This window comes from Sciurus carolinensis, chromosome 3 (assembly GCF_902686445.1).
Source record: "Sciurus carolinensis chromosome 3, mSciCar1.2, whole genome shotgun sequence".
In the NCBI taxonomy this organism is placed as follows: domain Eukaryota; kingdom Metazoa; phylum Chordata; class Mammalia; order Rodentia; family Sciuridae; genus Sciurus; species Sciurus carolinensis.
Window position 1 is genome coordinate 137,787,019 of NC_062215.1, and position 22,343 is coordinate 137,809,361.

Below are 22,343 nucleotides of genomic sequence, written 5' to 3' on the forward strand. Positions count from 1 at the left end.
CTCAATAAAATATGAACAACTGTCTCTGTTGGCGTTCAAAACTTTCTCAGCCCTGTCTCTGACTTTTTAATGGGATTTCCTGGCCCAGACCAGCCCTGGCAGACACAGTCACTATCCCACCTATCTGGGATTCATATACCCCAGGTTTGGCCAAGTTGCAGTCCCAAGATCTCAACACCACTGGAATTTTCAGAGAGACCACTAGGGATGAGTGATCCTGAAAAGCAGCAGCTCTATGGTGCCCACCAGCACTCCCAGCAGGAAGACCCCAGGCACACCAAACCCATAGGCACCCTGACACTGAACCTCCAGGTCCTGGCTGACTAAAGTTTCAGAGGTAGCTAAGGAGGTTGCAATTTAAATAGACTGAGATTGCTGAAAGGAGCACCAGGAAGCAATTTCAGTGGACCAGAACTTAAAGACGTGAAAGAAAATGTAAATAAAGCCAAAGTTTATTTCTTTCTACCATACTTCCAACAAGGTCCACACACACAAAAAAAAAAGGTCAGAAACTCTCCATAACCTGAGGAATATGAACTCATTTTATGTTTTATTACCAAGATATTAAATAGCACAACCTAGAAAAAAAATGAGAAAACTGAACCATAAAAATTAAGAACCTCAGCTAATTGGAAGATATTGTTAAAAATAAAAAGACAAGGATGGATTAGGAGATATTTGCAAATCACACAGCACATACTACTTGTATTAAGAATATGTAAAGAACACTCAAAATCAAATAATCCAGTATAAAGTGTGCAAAATATTTGAATAGACTCATCATTACAGACGATGTATAGATAACAAGTAAACACATGAAAAATGAAAGCTTGACATCACTAGTCAGACAAATGTGTATTAAACCATAGTTAGAATACCACTACAAATCTATTAGAGTGTCTCAAATAAAGAATAAAACAAAATGCTGGTAAAGATTCTAAACAACTGGAACTCTCATTCATTGCTAGTAGGAACACAAAGTGTCATAGCCACTTTTGACAAAAGTTTATTACAAAGTTAAAGATAGAATTACTAAAAAATGTATCAATCCCACAATTCAATATTTACTCAAACTAAGTGAAACATATTCACACAAAATCTGTTTGCAGATGCTTACAGAGGCTTTGTTTACCATCACCCAAACCTGTAAATAACCCAAATTCACTCAAATGAGAATATATAAATAAGCTGTATTACATTCATATGACAGAATACTACTCAAAAAGGCCAATCTACTAAGAGATGCAACATCATGAGTTAATCTTAAATATGTTTTACTAAGTGTAAGATGCCAGACCCAGAAGACTTTATATGTACAATTGCATTTACATGGCATTCTGGAAAAGGAAAACTATAGGAACAAAACATCAGTTGTTGCTAGAAGCTACAGGTAAACCACTGTGATTCACCAGATAGAGCATTTGTTGCATATCTTGATTATACCATTGTATGTATGCATTAAAACTATCTGGAATGAGTGCTAAAAATATGAGTTACTGTAAGTAAATTGTACTTTCTTTTTTTTTAAATAAAAAAATAACATCTGTACTGCTAAGCTGGGCAGTAGGGTAGAAGAAACCAAAATAGAAGTGAAACATGTTTGAATATACCTTGTTTTGTATACTAACTTTGGAACTTACTTCTGAACCATGTAAATATTTTATTTACCTAAGTATAAAACAAAATTTTAAATATAATAAATCACTACTTTGAAATCTATCAAAGGCATAGTAATTAACTATAAATATTCAGTGAGAGATTCCCTGAAGAAATAATATTATTGTTGGTCATTTTATTATTCTTATAATTTAAAACCTTACAATCTATCCTAAAGAATTAAAGTCATCATACTATAGTAATACATGCATGCCCATGTTTATAGCTGCACAATTCACAATAGCCAAACTATGGAACCAGTCTAGGTGTCCATCAACTGATGAATGGATAAAGAAAATGTGTTTCATATATACAATGCAGTCTTATTCAACCATAAAGAAAAATGAAATTATGTCATTTTCAGGAAAATAAATAAAGCTTATTAAGCAGAATAAGCCAAACTCAGTCACGGGTCATATGTCTTCTTTTATATGGGGAAGCTAATCAGCAAACAGGAAGAGAAAGGTGGCAGAGGATATCATGAAAATCAAAGAGAAATCAGTAGAAAAGAGGAAAGAGACCAGAGGGAGGGAAAGAAGAAATGCTGAGAGTGGTACAAGCCAAATTACATTGTTCTATTGTGTGCATGTACAAATATGTAACAGCAAATCCTCCAACATGTATAAATATAATGCACCAATAAAAACATTGAAAAACCTTATAATTGTGATTTAAATTAAAAGTATTAGTACGTCTTCATGATACATTTTATCTTTAAAAAATCATTTCCTAGCTTTTTACTCAGCAAAGACCTAGATATAATGACCACCTCAGTAGCAAAGAATCATATCCCACATAAGCACCAAGATTGTGTCTCTAATACCATTTCCCAACCAAAGGACACAGGGTTTCTTGGAAAATTAACTGATATTATGTCTAGGGCAAAAAATACACAAAGTGAATGTGGAACATCTTTTCACATTCAACTATGCGTCATGTCAAAGGACTCAGGAGTTAACATAAAGAAATTCTCACTGCCAAAGATGGAACATTAGTGACTTCAATGGTTTGGAAAACATGAAATATATTTAAATCCACGATGGTTATAATGACAGTGGAAAAAAAATTCATCAGTCACTCCTGGAAGAGGTTAGGAAAACATCTCATCCTTTTGAAAAATGATGAATAGAATTGATCCAGCATTTATTCAGTTTTTCAAATACGGACTTTACATTTGGATAATCAAATGGTGAGGGAAGTTTCTCTTTTTAGAGATACACTAACTAAATAGGAAACAATAAGATTAGAATAGCACATTTAAAAAATTTTTGTAGTTGTAGATGTACAGCATGCCTTTATTTTATGTTTATTTTTATGTGGTGCTAAGGATCAAACCCAGTGCCTCACACATGCGAGGCAAGCTCTTTGCCACTGAGCTATAGCCCCAGCCTAGAAGACCACATTTTTTAAGTCTTTAATAAACAATAGTTCTAGGAAATCAACTATTAATGCTGATATCACAAAAAGAAAGACAACCAGACAACTTTAAGTGTCATTTTGTAGAAGAACTCAATAATACTTAGGAAATATTTCTTCTTAAAAAAAAAAAAAAAGAGTCAAACCTGAATCTGATCAATCTTCTAGATTTAAGCATTTTCAAGAAATACAAAGGACATTATTAAATTCTACAGAACAATCCCATTTCTTATCAATAATTGTGAATGAGCAGGAAGGAAGATATTGAAGGAGAAAAAGTAAGGAAAAGAGGGAACCTACAGATTTAAAGAATTGAAGGACAAAAAAAAAAAGAATTGAGGGACATATTAATCAACTATAATGTGCACATATATATAGAATCTTATTTGTACAAAGTATAAAAAGAAAGAAACATTTATGAGATAATCTGGAAATTTTGGAGTACTATTTGGATATTTAATTACATTGAATTACTATTTTTATAAGTGATAACTTGATTATTTATCTTTAAAGTTCTTATTTTAAAAAGATGTACAATGAATGACTCATGCACAAAATGATATGGAATCTGGGGTTTGCTTCAAGATGACGGGGGAGACAAGGGGCTGGGGACACATATGAAACAGGGGTCCACAAATAGAGAATAATAAAGCTGAGTAATGAGAACATAGAAGTTCTCTACCCTTTTTGTGTTTTTTGTATATGTTTGAAAGATTTCATAATAAAAAGTTTTAAAAAGAGGGTGTTAATGTCTACTAGGAAAAATAAAACTAAAGCTTGGGAACAAACAAATAATGCTTCTCAAAATGTGGTCTAATGATCAAATGCCTCCTCATAAGCACTTGCAGGGTCTGTTACAAAATACAGGTTCCCTGCAGATCTAGAACCTTCTGGAAACCTACTGGAGAATTTTAACTGTGCATTGAATTTTTTATAACTATTGCTTTATAGCTAGAGCACTTGGGAAAGGTAGGTCTTCGTAGGTGGTTTTAAAGACTGCGTCCTTGGAGATGAACTGGGTCTCAAAAGAGCATTTCGAACTCTTTTTCCTGGAAATTTATTTTTGAATATTACATATCCAAGGGAGTTACAATATCAGTTTGTGTTTTTACTTTTTGTACTAGTCATGTTTAAGTAACCCTTTAGTGAGTTTCATAACACTCTTATGCAGGTACTTATTATTATACTTATTTTATAGATAAGGACAAGAAGGCAGAGTTCTTGAAACACTCAAAGCTGTGAATTAGAGCTATGTCAGATTTAGAAGTTAGGAATTCATATTTTTAGGCTAGAATTATCTTACCTAGAGGTGTGAAATAATTTCCTAACAACTTCAAAGAGGAATTGATGGGATGTTAAAAGTTTTTGCTGCTTCAGTTGCATTTTGTTTTATTTATAGATAAGGATTAGGTTAATTTTTTTATAATGAAATTTTTATCAGAAATTATAATTTTAAGGGGCTGGGGAGATAGCTCAGTCGGTAGACTGCTTGCCTTGTAAGCACAAGGCCCTGGGTTCGATCCCCGGCACCCCCAAAAAAAAAAAAAAAATTATAATTTTAAAACCCAAAACTGCTAGTCATGAAGAACAAATAAAAAATATGACATTGTATAGTTTTCAGAAACTTTTATTACTCTAAGAGAACTTATCACTCTAATAAAGGACTGTATTACACTGGCTTCAGAGAGCTGGCTTCAGGTTTTGGTTTCCAGGAAAGACATGTCTTTCTACAGATTCTTTTCTAGTTCTTTCTCTAATTAGTAACTTTCCTTGTCTTTCATAAGGGATGTAATATTTTAGCTACTGTCCTTATGGAATCCATTAAAGATTTTATGTTCTTCAAGAAAACAAAAGTTATGAATGAATGAATTCCTTAATTGAATAAGTGAAAAAAAAATGGTTCAGGATCTCACAAGTCTCCTGAAAGGAATGTTCAACCTAGATAAAAGTTTCTTTAAAGAGTCAAACTTAGCACTTTAATTTAAACCCTGTACACTCTAGAAGAAAACACAATCACTGGTTATATCCACAGACGACTCTTATCTACTTTATTTTTGTCTTAACTTGACTCCAAGTAAAATCACAAGTTTATTAGTACTAGTGGCATAATAATGATTTCTGATTCTTCAAAGAAAATAGCCTCTCAAGTTCTAACTGCCCAACTTCCCTCAAATGCTTTCATCTCCTCCCACTTCCCTTGATCCTATATTCATTTCTCCTGCAAAAGCTATCCTGTGAACCTTCTTTCAGAAGGTCTCAACCACACAGCCTCAAGCACAGAGGAAGTCACACCTATGATTAACATTAAACCAACAGTAAGTATGGCTTTGGTGATCCAGAATTTAATCTCAGCCTCACACACCCAACTTCCACTATAAAATCATCAGGAACTCAAACACACATCAAGTTGTTGTTTTGTTTTGTTTCATTCTCTGAGGTCAAGTCAACAGACACAGCATTGCAATGTTTTTTAAACCAAACAGAACCTATAGGCAAACACAGATGAGCTGAGATAACTTGCTTGCTTACACCATAGCAATACAAGTGGAATTTTCTTGACTAGTTGCTTCACAAAGGGAAACAAATTTAAGACCCCAAGACAGAATTGTATTGCAGCCATAAACAGATTTTGATTAACAACTTATTAAAATTTCATTATTGACAACTAAGGGTAAAAACACCTCAGCTATTAAGACTTCTGTATTATAATGAGGGGATTATATAAAGAAAAATATAATCTGAATTTATAAATAGTTATCACTAATATATCATTTAATATATCATTTAGACTTGACTTGTCTTTGTTGATTCACTCAGGTGGACATAAGATTTTCCTTCCTTCCTTGTTTTTTAAAGTACTGGGGCTTGAACCCAGAACCTTGTGCACCAAGCTGCATCCCCAGACTTTTTTTTTGAAACAGAGTCTTGCTAAATTGCTATGTTGTCCAGGTTGGCCTGGAACTCGTGATTTTCCTGCCTCAGCCTCCCCAGTAGCTGGGATTATAGGTGTGTGCTACAGCATCTAACTTTCTGCATGTTTTAAAAGCATCAAAATGCAAATCTTGTCACAACAAATGCCAATCACTATTTGCTATTCCTCCAATATTAAACATTCTGTAACTATGTAACTGACTCAGACATGTACCATGATCTAGCTCACAGAGATGGCTCTGTTTAATATTGCTTCTTCAAAAATGTAGGCCACACTGACTTCTAGATTGTAAGACAGAAACACCAATAAGAATCTTCCAAATGCAACTGGTAGGAGGAAAGCTGAGTTGAAACTAGGATAAGGCATGTGAGGTGCTCCAGTGAACCTGAGAGTAAGTGAATCTTTAAATTTTGCACCCTAAGCACACACTCACCTAATCCTAAGTCCCTGCCCTGCACAAAGCCCCAAAACAAATTGGCTACAGGATCAGGTACGAGGGTACCTAATCTTCACATTCCACAACTGAAGTTAAACTTCAGTACCATCTTATCTCAAATAGGGAAGATTTACTCATATCTAATCCAGTACTTGGAGATTCTGCCTTTTCCCTTGAGGGATCAAGACCAGCCCAGAGTGCTTTATTACTAGGGCAAAGTCCTTGCATTCTCCCCTGCACCTTCTGTGATAAGAACCAGGTAGTCCCTCTCCCAAATCCTCTAACCCTCCTTATAAACACCAGATCAGTATCTCAGGCCCTCTACCTTTTGAGAGAACTCCTTAGATTGTGATATTATCACTCCTTGATTTCACAAGGAGTCCTACCCATATTCCTGCCCACCCAACTCCCAGTACTGTCTACTTGCTGAGACCATCCTTTGCCCTGCTGGTTCTTGAGAGTCTGTGGTTCAGTGTACTTCCTTACAAATGGCTCTCAGTTTTTTCTACCCTATCAGAGTTAATGGAACCATCAAATCATTGTGATAACCAAAAATTTCTCCATATATTTTTTAAATCATCAGCTAGGGATACCCCTAGCCCTGTTGAGAATCACTGGAAGAAAAGACATATCTTCAGAAAGAAACAAGTCAAGTACTTCACAGCCTAGATCTATTTTAATGATTCATAAACTTTGTTTGTGTCAAAATCATCTAGGATAACTGCTGATTTATCTATTTAACACACACTCAGGTAGAGCTTACTATGTGCCTGAAACTATTAAGGAATTTTCTATAAATGTTATCTCATTTAATCCTCATAATAGCCCTTTTTGATGTAGGCACTGTTATTACTCTCATTTTACAGATTAGAAAATTTAGGCTTGAGAGATTAATGACTTACCCAAAGTCACACACCAAATAAATGTAGAGGCTAAAATTCAAACCAAGGAGTTTTGAATATAGGGTAAATACTAATAAGCACTATTCTACAAGGTAAACAACCAGATTCCATGCCCAAATGTTAGACTGAGTAAATCTTTAAAAAGGGCTAGTAAGTTTGTGTGTACCTGAATAAGACTTTCAGGTGATTTTATATAATGAGAAGGGCACTTACCTATTGACTGGTATTTGGGAACCACAGCACTATATCAGACCTCACTGGGGAAAGACAGAGGACAAATCTGTGTTGGAATATATTGAGAAATCAGGGAAGAATAGTAATTGGGAACTATTCATTCAGAACCTCAGAATACAGGCTAATAACATCACTTAAATAAAATGATCCATATGAACTATATATTGTTAGAATAAAATAAAGGATGTAGCATCAGAGGAATACTATAAATGGCATTTTAATAAACAAGAAATTATGCTATTAAGTAGAATACACAACAGCAATGTATCACAAAGAAAGAATAGCCTAGCTGATTGTAGAGTGGGCTGCAGATGGGTAGTACTGAAACAGGCATGAGAAATGATACCTGCTAACCCTAAAGTGTGAGTTCAAACAGCACAGAACCTGCAGCAGCTGAAGAAGGAAACAGAAGCAACTGGATAAACATGAAAAGAAAAACCATAAAAGCATGAAAATAGATTAGCACCATACCGATATGATTATCATCACTTTGTTTAGTATTGTGTCATACTGGGTGGCCCCTTTGAAGAAACAAAACCACCAGAACAAGGCAAAGTCATAAACAACAACTCACTTTCAAAAGGAAATGAACTGATGTAGACCAATCAGCAGTTTTTGGATACTCAGTATGGACATAATTGTGAGTCAAAGAGCCAATTCAAACATTAACTAGAACTCTTCTACCCCATATGATAGGGTACAAAGAGGATTAATGTGTTGGGATGCTCACTCATTTTACTTTTACAGATTAGTTTCATCTCTAAATACTAGTTTAAAAGATATCCCATTTGATTAAGTTCATTCCAAGGTTTTGGGAAATGAATCCAAAAGTTTAAGAAAATGCCAGAGTTTTTCATTAACATAGTATTTGGCAGTAAAAATCTTTAAAAAATATTTACCTTGTATCTAAGCCTCCAAAACTAAATGAACAGTTCCAAAATTTCAGCATATTACATAGTTTCTTTTAAGGGCAAGTATACCAACTTAAGCCTTTTTCAACTTACTATACTCCCAAGTTTCATTTTTCACTGCTGTTTCATATCCTTTAAGTGCTACTTCACTTTAGAACCCATTTTTCTTAGTAAAACAAGGCTCATTCTACTACCCTGCATTTTCTATTATTCTTGCCCCTAAAAGACTTTCAACCATATTAATTATAACTGCATAATTAATACATAATAATTACATATGAATTATAAACTTTTAACTAATTTAATAATTTCTATTTCAGAAAGAATTGGATGGATGTAAACAACTGAAAACTGTCACCTGCAGGCATATTAGCAGATCAACGTAACTTCTAACTAAAACAGTCTCCTACACAACACAACCATCTACCACCACACACATTCCATTCACACCTGAAAGAGACAGAAATGAACAAGTTCATTAACATGACCCCAAATAATAGCTATTTTTTTCTTTCTTTTCTGGTACCAGGGATCAACTCAGAAGCACACTAAGCCAGCCCTATTTTGTATTTTACTTAGAGACAGGGTCTCATTGAGTTGCTTAGCACCTCGAGTTGCTGAGGTTGGCTTTGAACTCGAGATCCTGCTGACTCAGCTTCCGGAGCTGCTGGGATTACAGGCAAGAGCCACCACGCCCAGCAATAATACCTATTCTAAGGCATATAAAAACAAAAATAAAGGCTAATAAACTTAAAATTATGTTTATAAATAAATGTTTCAGTAATTAACTTTTTAAATAAACTAGTTATCTAACAATCATTGACTCAATTCAATATTACTTCAAGGTTTTAAGTTAGGGATTTATGTTTAAACTTAAGCAGTACCAAATATAATTACTATTGATATAAAAAGTTTATCTGAATACTCATTAGTGAACAGATTACAATTTTCATAAATTTAAGCATTATGAAGCAGTAACACAAATTTGTTTAATCAGTAAAGTAAGTTTAGTAAATTTACATTAGCCAATCTTTTTATGAGAAAACAAATCTAAATGTTATAAAGTATAAAACATGTACATGAATTTTTCCTTAAATTGATAAATCAGAGAAAAGAGATATAATTGCCTTTCTTTATTAAACCAAACTTATTGACTGGATTTCATTTTTCCAAAGATTCACTTTAATTACATAAGTGTGGATTCTTAGAATGTTTCTGAGCTAGCAATTTTGTAAGAATTTTTTCCTAAAAGTCTCGCACATTTAAAGTACTAGAGGATTTATACAAGTGCTTATAAACCAGAGGTATTTTAATTTAACGAACATTATAGTAGATTCATTAACACCTTTTCACACAGTGAAATATAAAGCCTGTTCAGAAGTATAGACACACAGACACATTCAGAGCTTATTGCTTCTGTTTTACTACCTCAATTTCAGATTGCAAATAAGCACAGCTCAGAACTTAAAAAGCTATTCTCCTTAGTGTGTACAAAATTAATTTGAAATCATAAAAGACAAAAAGACTAACAAACTGAATTCACTCTCATCTCTCTTTTAAAAGAGACTAGATGTCTATCATCCAAGAAATATTACCAAATGGTTAAACCATAAACTAAACTTCCAATCATTGCCACCACCTATGTGGAATAATTATTAGGAATGGAAAGAAAGAAAGAGAGAGAGAGAGAGAAGAAAAAGATAAAACAGTGAAAGGAAAAATAAAAAGTATGAATTTTATAATCATTTAGGATTTACTCCAAAAGCCAATAAAAGATATACCTTGGGTTTCACCCATGAAGTACATTTCTTTAAGTAATTCAGTTTCGTTCCATGGCATCCACTTGACCATCTCCATAGAAATTTGATATTTCCTATATTAGAGTACACTTTTCAAAAATCATGTTTCCCATGAAAATACGAAGTAACACAGGTCAAAATTTTATTCAATTTATTAATAAAAGAACCAATAAAATGTTAAAATCAATTCAGAGCATTGAGAACTAGGCAGTATATTAGTAAATAAATGTTAATAAATCATATCCTGTGTGGTTATCTGGCCTACAAAACAAATTATTTGTATTTCTACCAGACAAAAATCTTCAAGTTACTCTCTTTTCTTTGCCCTCTTCTCTGTAATTAACCCCTACCTGGGTTGGGCTGTAAAACAGCCCAGTCAATAGAAAGTCAAGCCCAGAACAGCACTGAAAGAACACCCAATAATCTCTTTGGCCTATTTCCAAACTTTTTAGTTATTTTTTTTCTCAGACGATGAGACATTGCAAATACTACATGGGATATATACTAAAAGAAACTATTCATTCATCCAAAATTCATACAAAACTATATTTTAATTGGGAAACCATAACCACAAGTCGACAAACACTTATCAGGTTAGTACAGTTCTGTTCCAGCACTGTATGTCTTCAATCTGTACCTCAGTTTCATATCTTTGTCTACATAATAAATATTAACCGGTATTTCTACTGAGCTACTATTCTTTATATTTACCACTGGGAGGCGCACACAACCCTGTAGTTGGATGTGAGGGAGTGAAGAGATCACAAAAGCGTTTCCACTAGGGGACGACTCAGGGACTCAGGTTACGCAACCAGGTTCTGCGCTTTTGCGCCTTAATAGCTATGCGCATGCGCCAGACCTGGACTGCGCATGCGTTTAAGCGAGCGTGCCCACGATATTGGCAGGATTCTGGAGAAAGGAGGAGAGGGGTGGAGCCTCTGAGGGCGCGCACGCGCCTTGCCTGGGACTGAAGGCGGCTGGCGTTCCAACCTGACTGCGCAACCTGCGTATGTTGCGCCGCGTGGAGATGCCTGTCCGCGGGGCTCGTCCCGACGATAACTCTGTGTTGGTCTCCACCGACAACTCCACAGCACACAAGGAGGATCTTAGCAGCAAGGTGAGTGGGGGACCAACGAGAAGCTGCAGGACACAGGACCTGGCGTCACTGGGCCCCAGAGGTGGTCTGCCACGGGCACATGGGGACCTGGCTCCACCTCAGCTTTGCCGGACTACTTTGTTCTTCTCTTTCGTAGCACTTGACAGTTGAAGTTAATCCTTTCCTGAAGATAGTTGCGTTGACAGAGGCCTTGTAACTTTACCTCGATATTAGACCCAGATGACGATCACGTTGGGGCGGAGGTTTTGATTGGTTTTTGCCCCCTTACTCATTTTAAACCACCCAAACCTCAAATCTGTCGCGACAGAATATTTGAATATTCTCCATCTAGTTATTCATGCCGGCAACCAGGGAGTCATCCCAGACGTCCATCACGAAGACCTATGTGTTCTGCCTCTGAAGCTCATTTCAAACATGCACCTTTAATCTCCGTGCTTAGTAACACTCTTAAAGCCACTAAGCAGCCACCTTCGTCTCCTGTCGGGACTCCAGCAAAGGCTTCCTAAGGCCCCGCCTCCTCATGAACAAATGTCAATTGTTACCATCTTCTTACCTAGATCATAACATGCATCTCATTGTCATTCCTCTCCTGATAAAAAGGGGAAGTCAACATAGCATTCATCTTAACTGCTGTAAACAGACAAAATCTTCAAACCTACAAGAAGGAGAATATTCGGATATAGCCTCTCAGATATTAAATGCCCTAGATTCTATTTGGTTCTGCCCCAAACTACTAGTGACTTCTTGAGCAAGTATCTTTTCACTCCCTATATGTTTCCTTCTTTGACATAAAAACTATACCTGCCATTCCTAAAATAAATGGGAAAGCACTGTACAAACTACAGTCTCCAGGAGGTTGTACAGATTTGGCCTCTGAATTTAATCCAATCTAGTCCCATACTGTACACCTCTATCAATTGAGGAGACAGTGCATTCGTAGTGGTGGGGGTGAGTTTTCAAAATATAACGCAGACTGATTGTTACCATAGCGAGCCATTTACTACTGATGCAGTTACTGAAAAGAGTTAAAAAGAAATTTGTTTTTACTCAATTGAGCTGTCTTCTACTGATTAAAAAGTGAAGCCTAGTTCAACAATGCCAACATTGGGCTTAGTCTAATATACAAAGGAAAATGATACAATCACAAAAGTAATAACATTACACTGCCCCAGATAGGGCATTTAGTACTATTTGCTAGATCTGAATGATTATATCATTTAGTTTGTAAGTCATGGAAAACACTAGTAATTGAAAAAAGTAGCTCACCTCTTATTCCATTTGTAAGCTAATGCATAACTTTTAAAAATTAATCAAAAGATTGGTATTACTTTTGGTGCATGTTGTCTATTTTTAATAAACTGTGTTTAGTAAACTGATGCTTGGCATGAATACTGGTTCCCAAAACCAACTTCTCTGTCCAAACTCAGTGGGTTGCCTAATTCCTGGCAGGTTTAACCACTCTTTCCTCCTCTTTTTCCTACCTATATCCCCTCATAGACTGTTGTTGGAAAGAACCTATATGTTTATAGACTGCCCATTCAGACAGTTAGTATGTGATAGCCCCTCATCCTATCTCATCTCTCTAGTTTTAAAACAATCACTTCAAGGTCTTCATTGAGCATACTTTGAAAACCTCTGATTTAAGGAATTTTTCTTTATTTCAATAGATTAAAGAACAAAAAATTGTTGTGGATGAACTTTCTAACCTGAAGAAGAACAGGGTGAGTTATTAGAGGAATTCTGAATAGTAAATGGAAGGTTTGATTATTTGTATTTATGTTAAATATATAGTAAAATTGTAAGAATTATGTGTAAGACTTGTATCTAGCTAAGTGTGGTGGCACATGCCTGTAATCTCAGCACCTAAGCAAGGCCCTAAGCAATTTAGTACAACCCTGACTCATATTAGAAAGGGCTGGGGATGTGACTTAGTGTTAAAGCACCTCTGGATTCAGTTCCCAGAACCAGGGGGGGGAAAAAAGGACATGATTGAATCTATACAAGATTTCAGCATCTTTTTAAATTGTAAAAGTATTCCTAGTTTGGATTTTTTTTGAATGTGTATATAGATAGATTTCATAGTTGAAGATGTTTTCCCCTGTCATATTACCATCCACATTATCATTGGAACAAATGTCACTTTGGTATCTTGGAGCTCTAGTCATCACTGATACTGTTTTGTTCTTGAATTGGTGTTTTCTTTTTGAAGCAAGTGATCTTTAATACGTTGAGAAGAGGGGAGACTATTCCTTTAAATGATTGTGGAAAACTGTTGGACCAAAAAAAAGAATAAATAGCTTCTCCTTCCCCCTAAAAATTTTAGATAAATTTTCTAAATATTTAACATGGTTATTTAATACCATTTTCATTAATGTATTCATAAACAAGCAAGTTACTGCTCCATGCATAATTACACTATGAAAACTTGTTTTAAAGTTCAAGAAAGAAATGATTCTGAACTCTTTAAAGCATTTTAAAGATTATATAATAACTGACAGTTTAGACATCTGTGATATTGTCACTTGTAGGATACTAGAAGTCAAGTCAAATTAGTGCAGGCTTTTTGGAGGGAAAATTGATAGTATGTATCAAAGCCTTAAAAGTGTATAACCCTTTGACCCAACAGTTCTATTTGTAGTAATTGATACTTAAGAAACAACCAGGAAGCACACAAAAGTTTAGTTATAGCACTGATTTATAATAGTAAAGAGCTGGCAATACTTTAAATGTCTGAAATTTGAGGACTAAGCAAATAAACTATAGTATGTTTTACTCATATAATGTTGTAAAAGAACACTTATTGATAAGAAAATGTTCACAATATATTGCTTGCTGATATAAGTAAATTATAAATATGTAAGTTGGTAGGAACCTTTTTTATTTAAAGAAAATGGTATTTTGGTATATAAAGAGGGGAAAATTTTTTTTCTTTAGTATAAATAGTGTTAATTGTATGGTTGCATATGTTTATTTGTTTTTGCATAAATATTATTCTGAACGTTTATTCCTGAAGTTCAAGAATAAGTTATAATAGCATCTAGAGTCTTCACATCTGCTCTCTTTTTAGATCAAATCTTGATATTAACCTTAATTATGTTTTGCAGAAAGTATATAGGCAACAACAGAACAGCAACATATTCTTTCTTGCAGACAGAACAGAAATGCTTTCTGAAAGCAAAAGTAAGTTGTTAGGTTTTTTTGTTTGTTTGTTTTAGTTTGTATTTATTTTGTATTTATTTTGTTGTTCTGTGAACATTCATAATGATGCCTCAATTAAATTCTCTATATCTGAATGTTTTGATATATATCTATAGGTTTAATTGTGATTTGTTTCAAATTATCCTTCCAAATATAAGTCTGTAGTAAAAAACAACAACCATACCAACAACAAAAACCTGTAAGATGTGTTGGAAAGCAATAATTACTAACATGCACTTAAGAGTTCAACAGATCTACATAGGAAAAACCATTATACTATTTTCTACCTTTGTGACTTTTGGTGAAATACTTTGAGCCTCTAAGGTCTTATGGGGTTTAAAATAAGAGTGTATGTAAAAGTGCTTAACTAAGTGTCTAACCCAAAATAAGCACTCATTGAACACTATTTCTCTAAGAGATCAACATGCTTTGTTAGTAGCCCATTATAAGTTACTATTGGCACTCAAACAGTATGCATACTTGTTTAATTTGATCTTGGTAAGTAGCCTGTGTTGTCTTATGAATTACTAAGTAAAAGTTAAAGAATTTTACTTAATATTTTTCTTTCTCCCTTCCACAGATATCTTGGATGAACTGAAAAAAGAATACCAAGACATAGAAAATTCAGAGAAAACCAAAATCAAGAAGTAGTCACCTTGATTTCATAACAATGTGTGGAATCTGTTGTTCTGTAAGCTTTTCTGTTGAGCATTTCAGTAAAGATTTAGAAGAAGATTTACTGTACAGTCTTAATCGACGGGGACCCGATAGTGGTAAACAGGTATTAAAGTCTGACGTTAACTACCAGTGTTTATTTTCTGGTCATGTCCTTCATTTAAGAGGTGTTTTGACTGCCCAGCCTGTAGAAGATGAAAGAGGTAATGTGTTCCTATGGAATGGAGAAGTCTTTAGTGGAATAAAGTTTGAAGCCGAAGAAAATGATACTCAGATTATGTTTAATTACCTTTCTTCTTGTATGAATGAGTCTGATATTTTATCACTCTTCTCAGAAGTCCAAGGTCCTTGGTCTTTCATATATTATCAAGCATCTACTCATTACTTATGGTTTGGTCGGGATTTTTTTGGTCGCCGTAGCTTGCTTTGGCAATTTAGTAATTTGGGCAAGAGTTTCTGCCTCTCATCAGTGGGCACCCAAAAATCTACAGTGGCAAATCAGTGGCAAGAAGTTCCAGCATCTGGAATTTTTAGAATTGATCTCAAATCTACTGCCATTTCTGGATGTGTAATTTTAAAATTATATCCTTGGAAATGTATACCTAAGGAGAATGTTCTTGATGAATGTGTTAATAGCCTGAGTTGGATTTCAGGAGACTTACCAGCATTTGTATCAGTAATACCAAATGAAGCCAAACTGTATCTTGAAAAACCTGTTGTTCCTTTAAACATGATGTTACCACAAGCTTCATTGGAAACTCACTGCAGAAACACTACCAGCATTCCACCTACAAGAGAGACACTTCAGATCTTTCTTACAGATGGACACATGAAAAAAGTAGTTCAGCAGTTTATTGATATCCTGAGTCTTGCAGTCAAGAGACGTGTCTTGTATTTACATAGAGATGAAAACCTGGTACCAAATGAAGTTGCAAAAATTTGTACTAGGAAAGCAAATGTTGCAGTCCTATTTTCTGGAGGCATTGATTCCATGGTGATAGCAACCCTTGCTGATCGTCATATTCCTTTAGATGAACCAATTGATCTTCTTAATGTAGCTTTCATGAGTGAAGCTAAGATCTCACCAGCTAACTTTAATAAAAAGAGGAGCAAACAGAATAATTGTGAAATACCTTCTGAAGAATTCTCAAACAATGTTGCTGCTGATAGTCCTGATGATAATATACCAGATAGAGTCACAGGAAGAGCAGGACTGAAGGAACTGCAAGCTATTAACCCTTCTCGAATTTGGAATTTTGTTGAAATTAATGTTTCTCTAGAAGAACTCCAAAAACTGAGAAGAACTCAAATATGTCACTTAATCCAACCTTCGGATACAGTTTTGGATGATAGCATTGGCTGTGCAGTCTGGTTTGCTTCTAGAGGAATTGGTTGGTTAGTAACCCAGGATGAAGTGAAATCATATCAGAGCAGTGCAAAGGTATGACCCATTATTTCTGCCTTTTAAGAATTTTGAGTCTAATTTTGACCCTTAAAGCTTTTTGCCATTTAAGATTGCAAGACTATAACATGTTTTAATTGTATTTAAAGTATAATACAACAGATGTGACATAATAATTGGGCATATTTTACTATTTTCTGACTTTTTCTCCAAAAATGTTATCTTTATGACTGTAACTTTTTAACTTTTATTTTATTGTATTGTATAGTAGGCCATTTTTTTTTATGGATTTCTTTAAACTTCTGTAGGTTATTCTCACTGGAATTGGTGCAGATGAGCAACTTGCAGGTTATTCTCGTCATCGCATCCGCTTTCAGACACTTGGACTGGAAGGATTGAATAAGGAAATAGCAATGGAACTGGGTCGAATTTCTTTTAGAAACCTTGGTCGGGATGACAGAGTTATTGCTGATCACGGAAAAGAAGCAAGGTTATTCTACTTACATGAGTGTTGTTAAGGTGTTTGTGTAAAAACAGTAAGACCTAAAAGGAAACGTTTAAAGTTCCTTTTTATATAGAGACTGTTCACATAAATGAGGGGGTGGAGATAATGTCTTGGCTTCATGTTACAGTCAGGAGCCAAGCTGGGAGGGACCAGGGAGCAATGTTTTCCAGAACTCTTTCTCCAGTAGATGTCTTTTCAATAAAGTTCCAAGGTGATACAGTGACTTTTTTAAGACTGATAAAAGAGACTAAAAGTAAAACAGATAGTGTAAGACCAAGAGAAAGTTTTTAAAGAGATTTGTTTTGTTTTAAACAAAGCCAGTATAAATTACAAGACCCTTGCCCCCAAACTTTTTCCTTCAATGATGGAAAACCTGCCTTTGTCTCTCTAGATGGATCTGCTTGTATCCCTGCATATTTCACTATTCAGTATTTCACTGGTGGTCCCAGTGCTAGATTTTTCCAGTATGGTTCTGAGTTTTTAAAACACACAATTAGTCATGTTGCAGATTACTTAAAACCCTCAGAGATGAAGGCATTTTCCAAAGAGAAGAATTCTATATAAGTAGTCTACTGTTTTATAGTCTACTGTTTCATCTAATAAGGATAGTTATTTCTAATGGCCCAGTATAAAAGTATTATGTTGCACTAAGATAAAAATATATATGAAAAATGTTTAAAACAGTTAATATAGAATTATGATATAATAAATACAATTATGGTGGTTAGAGCTAAATAATTCATTATGTATTATGTCCATAGTAACAAATCTATTTGATTAGTCTGTATATATAGTTTTGCAATTAATTCATTTTTATAAGATATCCTGTATAAAAAATGCCAGAATGCTTCCCCATCTTTCTACTGTAGCTAGAAAAAAGTGTAATAAAATGTAAACACTAGTGTGATTGTACTGCAGTTTGAGAAATTGGGGGTGGGGAGGAAGGAATGTTAAAAATATTGGAAACAATAATCTAAAAAGCAATCAGAATTTTGTGGGGAAATAGAGAAGTTTAAAGGGCATAAAGTTATTTTTTTAATTTAACATTTTGTTCTATTTTACTAATTTGTCACCACTTAAACAGCTTAAATGTAATGAAACAATTTCAGTACCATAAATCAGTGCTTTATAAGTTCAAAATTGTGGAGCCCTTGGGTTGGTTTTGTATCCCTAAAATTCAGTTTGTTTAGAAGTGGTGAAGATCAGACACCGATCAGAATGACTAGTTAACTGAGATCATGCTGTCTTCAAGGCATACCCAAAGATACCTTGTGAAACAACTTGAAGTTATTTCTTGATATATAATTTTTGACATATTATTTTGTAACATGTACTAATATTGTCATGTTATTAAACACTTTTTAAATTGATTAAATTTTAGTCATAAAATTATATAAATAACCTTTAACAGATTGATTTTATACATAAAAATATGTTTTTATGTTTATATTTTTTCATTGTTTATCTCTTTATTTTAGATTTCCTTTCCTGGATGAAAATGTTGTCTCCTTTCTAAATTCCCTACCAGTTTGGGAAAAGGCAAACTTGACTTTACCCCGTGGAATTGGTGAAAAACTAATTTTACGTCTTGCAGCTGTAGAACTTGGTCTTACAGCCTCCGCTCTTCTACCAAAACGGGCCATGCAATTTGGATCCAGAATTGCAAAAATGGAAAAAAATAATGAAAAAGCGTCTGATAAATGTGGTAGACTCCAAACCATTTTCTCAGAAAATCTTTCTTTTAAAAAGGAGATGAAATCATAATGTCACAATCACAATGTAACAATATTTTCTGAGTGATAGTTTTATAAAAATAAAATATTCTGCTACTTTATTATTGTAAATGTAGTGATTTTAAGTTCATTGGGTGAATTTTTACTTTTCCTGTCACAAAAGTCCTAAAACTCTTAGAATTCCTAAGCGATAATACTGTCTTATTCCTTCCCCTAACCCCTTTGATCACATTGTGTTCAGGTGACTTATGGTGGGGATCCCTAAGTAACCTCAGGATGAGGCTGGTCACCAGAAAGGCCAAGTATTAGAGAGTTGCAATTTTGATACTTGCCCACCCAACTTCTGGACTAGGATGATAGACTGGAATTAAGCTTTATTAAAAATCTTGAAAGATTTGATGATTTTCCAGTTTGGAGGTACTGGGAGGATGGCAAGGCCAGGGGGGCATGGAAACTCTATTTGCCCTCCTATCCTGCAATACCTTGCCCTGTGCATCTTCCATCTGGCTGTTCTTGAGTTATATCTTTTATAATAAAACAGCAATGTAAATAAAGTGTTTCACTGAATTTTGTAAGCCATTCTAGCATGTTACTGAGAAGGGGATTGTGGGAAGCCCTGATTTATAGTGGTTGGTCAGAAGTACCAGAGGACCTAGCAGCAGTCTTCTGGAACTGAGTCCTTAACTTGTGGCATCTAACATTAACTCTGAGTGGAGTCAGAATTGAATTAAATTGTAGAACATCCAGGTGATATTCAGAGAGTTGGAGAATTGATTGATGTGGGAAAAAGAAAGCCACATCTGGTGTCTGAAGTGTTGTATGAGAATACAGAGAAACTACGTTTGTTTTCTCAACCCTTTTCATGGCAGTTACATTTAGAAATAACTCAGTTTGCTATTGTTATTGTCAGGGACCTTGGTTTAGATAGGGGCCTGTTTGACAGATGGGAGAATTAAGGTTTTGAGAAGCTAAACATTTTGTATGAGGTTCACACTTGTGAATAATTCTTATGAACAATAATGCATTTCTTTAGATAGCTCATTTTCCTATTTCAAGAACTGCCTCTTTCTAGCACTAGAACTTTATTGTTTAAACAAAAGGAGTTTATTCTTTGAAATTCTGGAGGCTGGAAGTCAAAGATCAAGGTGTCAGCCAGGTTGCTTCTTTCTGAGACCTCTCTTTGGTTCACACACAGTTGGCTACCTCTATGTGTCCTCATATTGTGTGCATGTGAGTAACTTACCTGTAGCTAAACCTCTTATCTTGGGGGCAAGGGATGTCCATCTAGCTATCAAAAGACTTCGTCTTCACCTGTCCCTGTACCACTAGCTGTTATGGTTTGGATATTAAATGTCCCCCAAAGGTTTGTGTGTTGAGGATTTTGGTCCACATCTGATGGCAGTGTTGGAACGTTAAGGAGGTTAGACTGAATGGAAGGGAGTCAGGTCACGGGACATGGTCTTGAAGGGGATATTGTGACCCTGGTTCTTTCCACTTTCTTTTAACTTCCCAGCAGCCATGAGGCAAACAGGTTTCCTCCACCATGTGTTTCCCACCCTGATGTACTGCCTTGCCACAGACCCAAAGGCAACAGGGCCAAGCAACCATGTACTAAAATCTTGAAACCATGAGCCAAATTAAATCTTTTCTCCTCTAAAGTTGTTTATCTCAGGAATTTTGTGATAACATACTACCCTTTTTGCATCTTGGATTCTTCATGTTCTTTATGGTATCCTCAGCCTCACTCTCAGATCCTTTCTGTCATCATTTTTTAAAAATGTTTTTAGTTGTAGATGGACACAATACCTTAATTTTGTTTATTTTTATGTGGTACTAAAGATCAAACCCAGTGCCTCACACAAGAGCTACAGCCCCAGCCCCTCTGTCATTTTTAATGTTATAATCTATGTCAATTGAAATACACATCCTGGTCCTCCATCTTCTCATCTCTCTCTCTCTCTCTCTCTTTTTTTAAATCTTGGTACTGGGGATTGAACCCAGGGACACTTTTTATCACTGTGCTACATTCCCAGTTTTATTTTTGAATTTGAGAGAGGGTCTTGCTAGGTTGCTTAGGGCCTTACTACGTTGCTGAGGCTGGCCTCAAACTTGTGATTCTCCTGCCTCAGCCTCCCAAACTGCTGGGATTATAGGTCTATGCCACCGCACCTTGCTTCTACCTTCCATCTCTTGCCTCTCATCCGCACTTGCTGTCTCCACCTTTTAAGTCTGTTAACTCTGACCCAGTATCTACCCACATTACTCAACCAATTACCACCATACCAACATCACTGGAAACAGTCCTCAAATGCTGACATCCTCATTTTCAGTACCACCACTTTAGCCCAGTCTTTTAGAATAAGTCCAAAATCATAATCTGTCATCACCTACCTCTATAGCCTTATTTTGTGTCCTCTATGCAGCCTCATTTTGTGTTCTCTATCCAGGGTTTTGTTCTGTTTCTCAAAAATGTCAACTTTTTTCAATTGTTCTTCACCTGCTGTACTCTATCCCTGAAAAACAACTTCAATTCTTAGATAGCTCTTCCTCATCTTATAGGCCCATTTAAAAGTAACTTCCCAGGTAACCTTTTCCAGTTCAGTTGTCTTAAGTGAACTTTCTTTCAAGTGCTGTCATTGCATCTTAAATGGATTACATTGGCAAATACACCTGCTATGTATTTAATTGAGAGATCCTAGAGATTTTTGTGTTGACCCTGTTTTCTAGGGTCTCCAACCTCTACCCACAGTGCCTGGCTCATCACTGATGTATGAAGGTGGGAGTCCAACTCTGGACTTTGCCAAGTCTGGGGGTTTTGCCTTTGCCACCGTGGTGTGTGTGTGTGTGTGTTAGAAGAAACAGTAGCGCAGCGCCCAGAGCTTGAGGCTGGACTGAATTCTAGAAAGAGATTAGGTGGTTCTTCAATACAGGAGCAATCTGAGCAGTGGAAAGTGATCACAAGGCTGGCTGTGGGCAGTCTGGCAGGACACACACAAAAGGTTCTTCCACCTGCTGCCCCAGTCTTCGCGCGAGCTCGCCTGGGGCGCGGTCGGCTCCTCCCAAGGACTAAGGACCAACGGCTTCCACCTCCGCCCTGGCAGAGCAGACACTGGCGGGTGTCTGCAGGCCAGGCAGAGCCACAGAGGGGCGAGCAGACCCCCGCACGCCTTCGTCCCAGGAAGTTCCTCTTAGACTGTTTCTGGAGCTGGAGTCTTTTCTCCAGCTTGCTCCTCCTCATCGGAGGTCCTGACGGTGGATTCGGGAGCTAGCTAGCAAGAAGCCACTCCAGGAAACGACTGTCCCAGGCTTCTCTGAATATTCAGGGGACCATGGCGAACACAGCTTCCCTTGCCTAGAGGAGAAAACAATTACTTCAAAGTAGGCTTCTCCCCTTTCCTTGTCCTTTCCAGTGCCCGTGGCAGAGGTG

At 35.8% G+C, this 22,343-nt stretch overlaps 2 protein-coding genes across 2 annotated transcripts; both read left to right on the forward strand.

Annotated features, from left to right (window-relative positions):
• The first annotated feature begins 11,209 nt into the window (after positions 1 to 11,209).
• Asdurf (ASNSD1 upstream open reading frame) lies at positions 11,210 to 15,321 on the forward strand. The gene is made up of 4 exons (XM_047545052.1): positions 11,210 to 11,403; positions 13,071 to 13,124; positions 14,508 to 14,583; positions 15,182 to 15,321. The coding sequence occupies exons 1-4, from the start codon at positions 11,296 to 11,298 to the stop codon at positions 15,250 to 15,252; spliced, it is 309 nt and encodes a 102-aa protein (XP_047401008.1). The 5' UTR covers positions 11,210 to 11,295; the 3' UTR covers positions 15,253 to 15,321.
• Asnsd1 (asparagine synthetase domain containing 1) lies at positions 15,272 to 19,364 on the forward strand. The gene is made up of 3 exons (XM_047545051.1): positions 15,272 to 16,717; positions 16,987 to 17,168; positions 18,662 to 19,364. The coding sequence occupies exons 1-3, from the start codon at positions 15,272 to 15,274 to the stop codon at positions 18,945 to 18,947; spliced, it is 1,914 nt and encodes a 637-aa protein (XP_047401007.1). The 3' UTR covers positions 18,948 to 19,364.
• Positions 19,365 to 22,343: the final 2,979 nt, after the last annotated feature.

Excerpts from the sequence above, each read along its gene's own strand:
- Asnsd1 (XM_047545051.1), top strand. The coding sequence starts at position 15,272 with ATGTGTGGAATCTGTTGTTCTGTAAGCTTTTCTGTTGAGCATTTCAGT. Across the intron at positions 16,718-16,986 it reads CATATCAGAGCAGTGCAAAG|GTTATTCTCACTGGAATTGG; the intron begins GTATGACCCATT and ends AAACTTCTGTAG. Across the intron at positions 17,169-18,661 it reads GATCACGGAAAAGAAGCAAG|ATTTCCTTTCCTGGATGAAA; the intron begins GTTATTCTACTT and ends TCTTTATTTTAG.
- Asdurf (XM_047545052.1), top strand. The coding sequence starts at position 11,296 with ATGTTGCGCCGCGTGGAGATGCCTGTCCGCGGGGCTCGTCCCGACGAT. Across the intron at positions 11,404-13,070 it reads AGGAGGATCTTAGCAGCAAG|ATTAAAGAACAAAAAATTGT; the intron begins GTGAGTGGGGGA and ends TTATTTCAATAG. Across the intron at positions 13,125-14,507 it reads CTAACCTGAAGAAGAACAGG|AAAGTATATAGGCAACAACA; the intron begins GTGAGTTATTAG and ends TATGTTTTGCAG.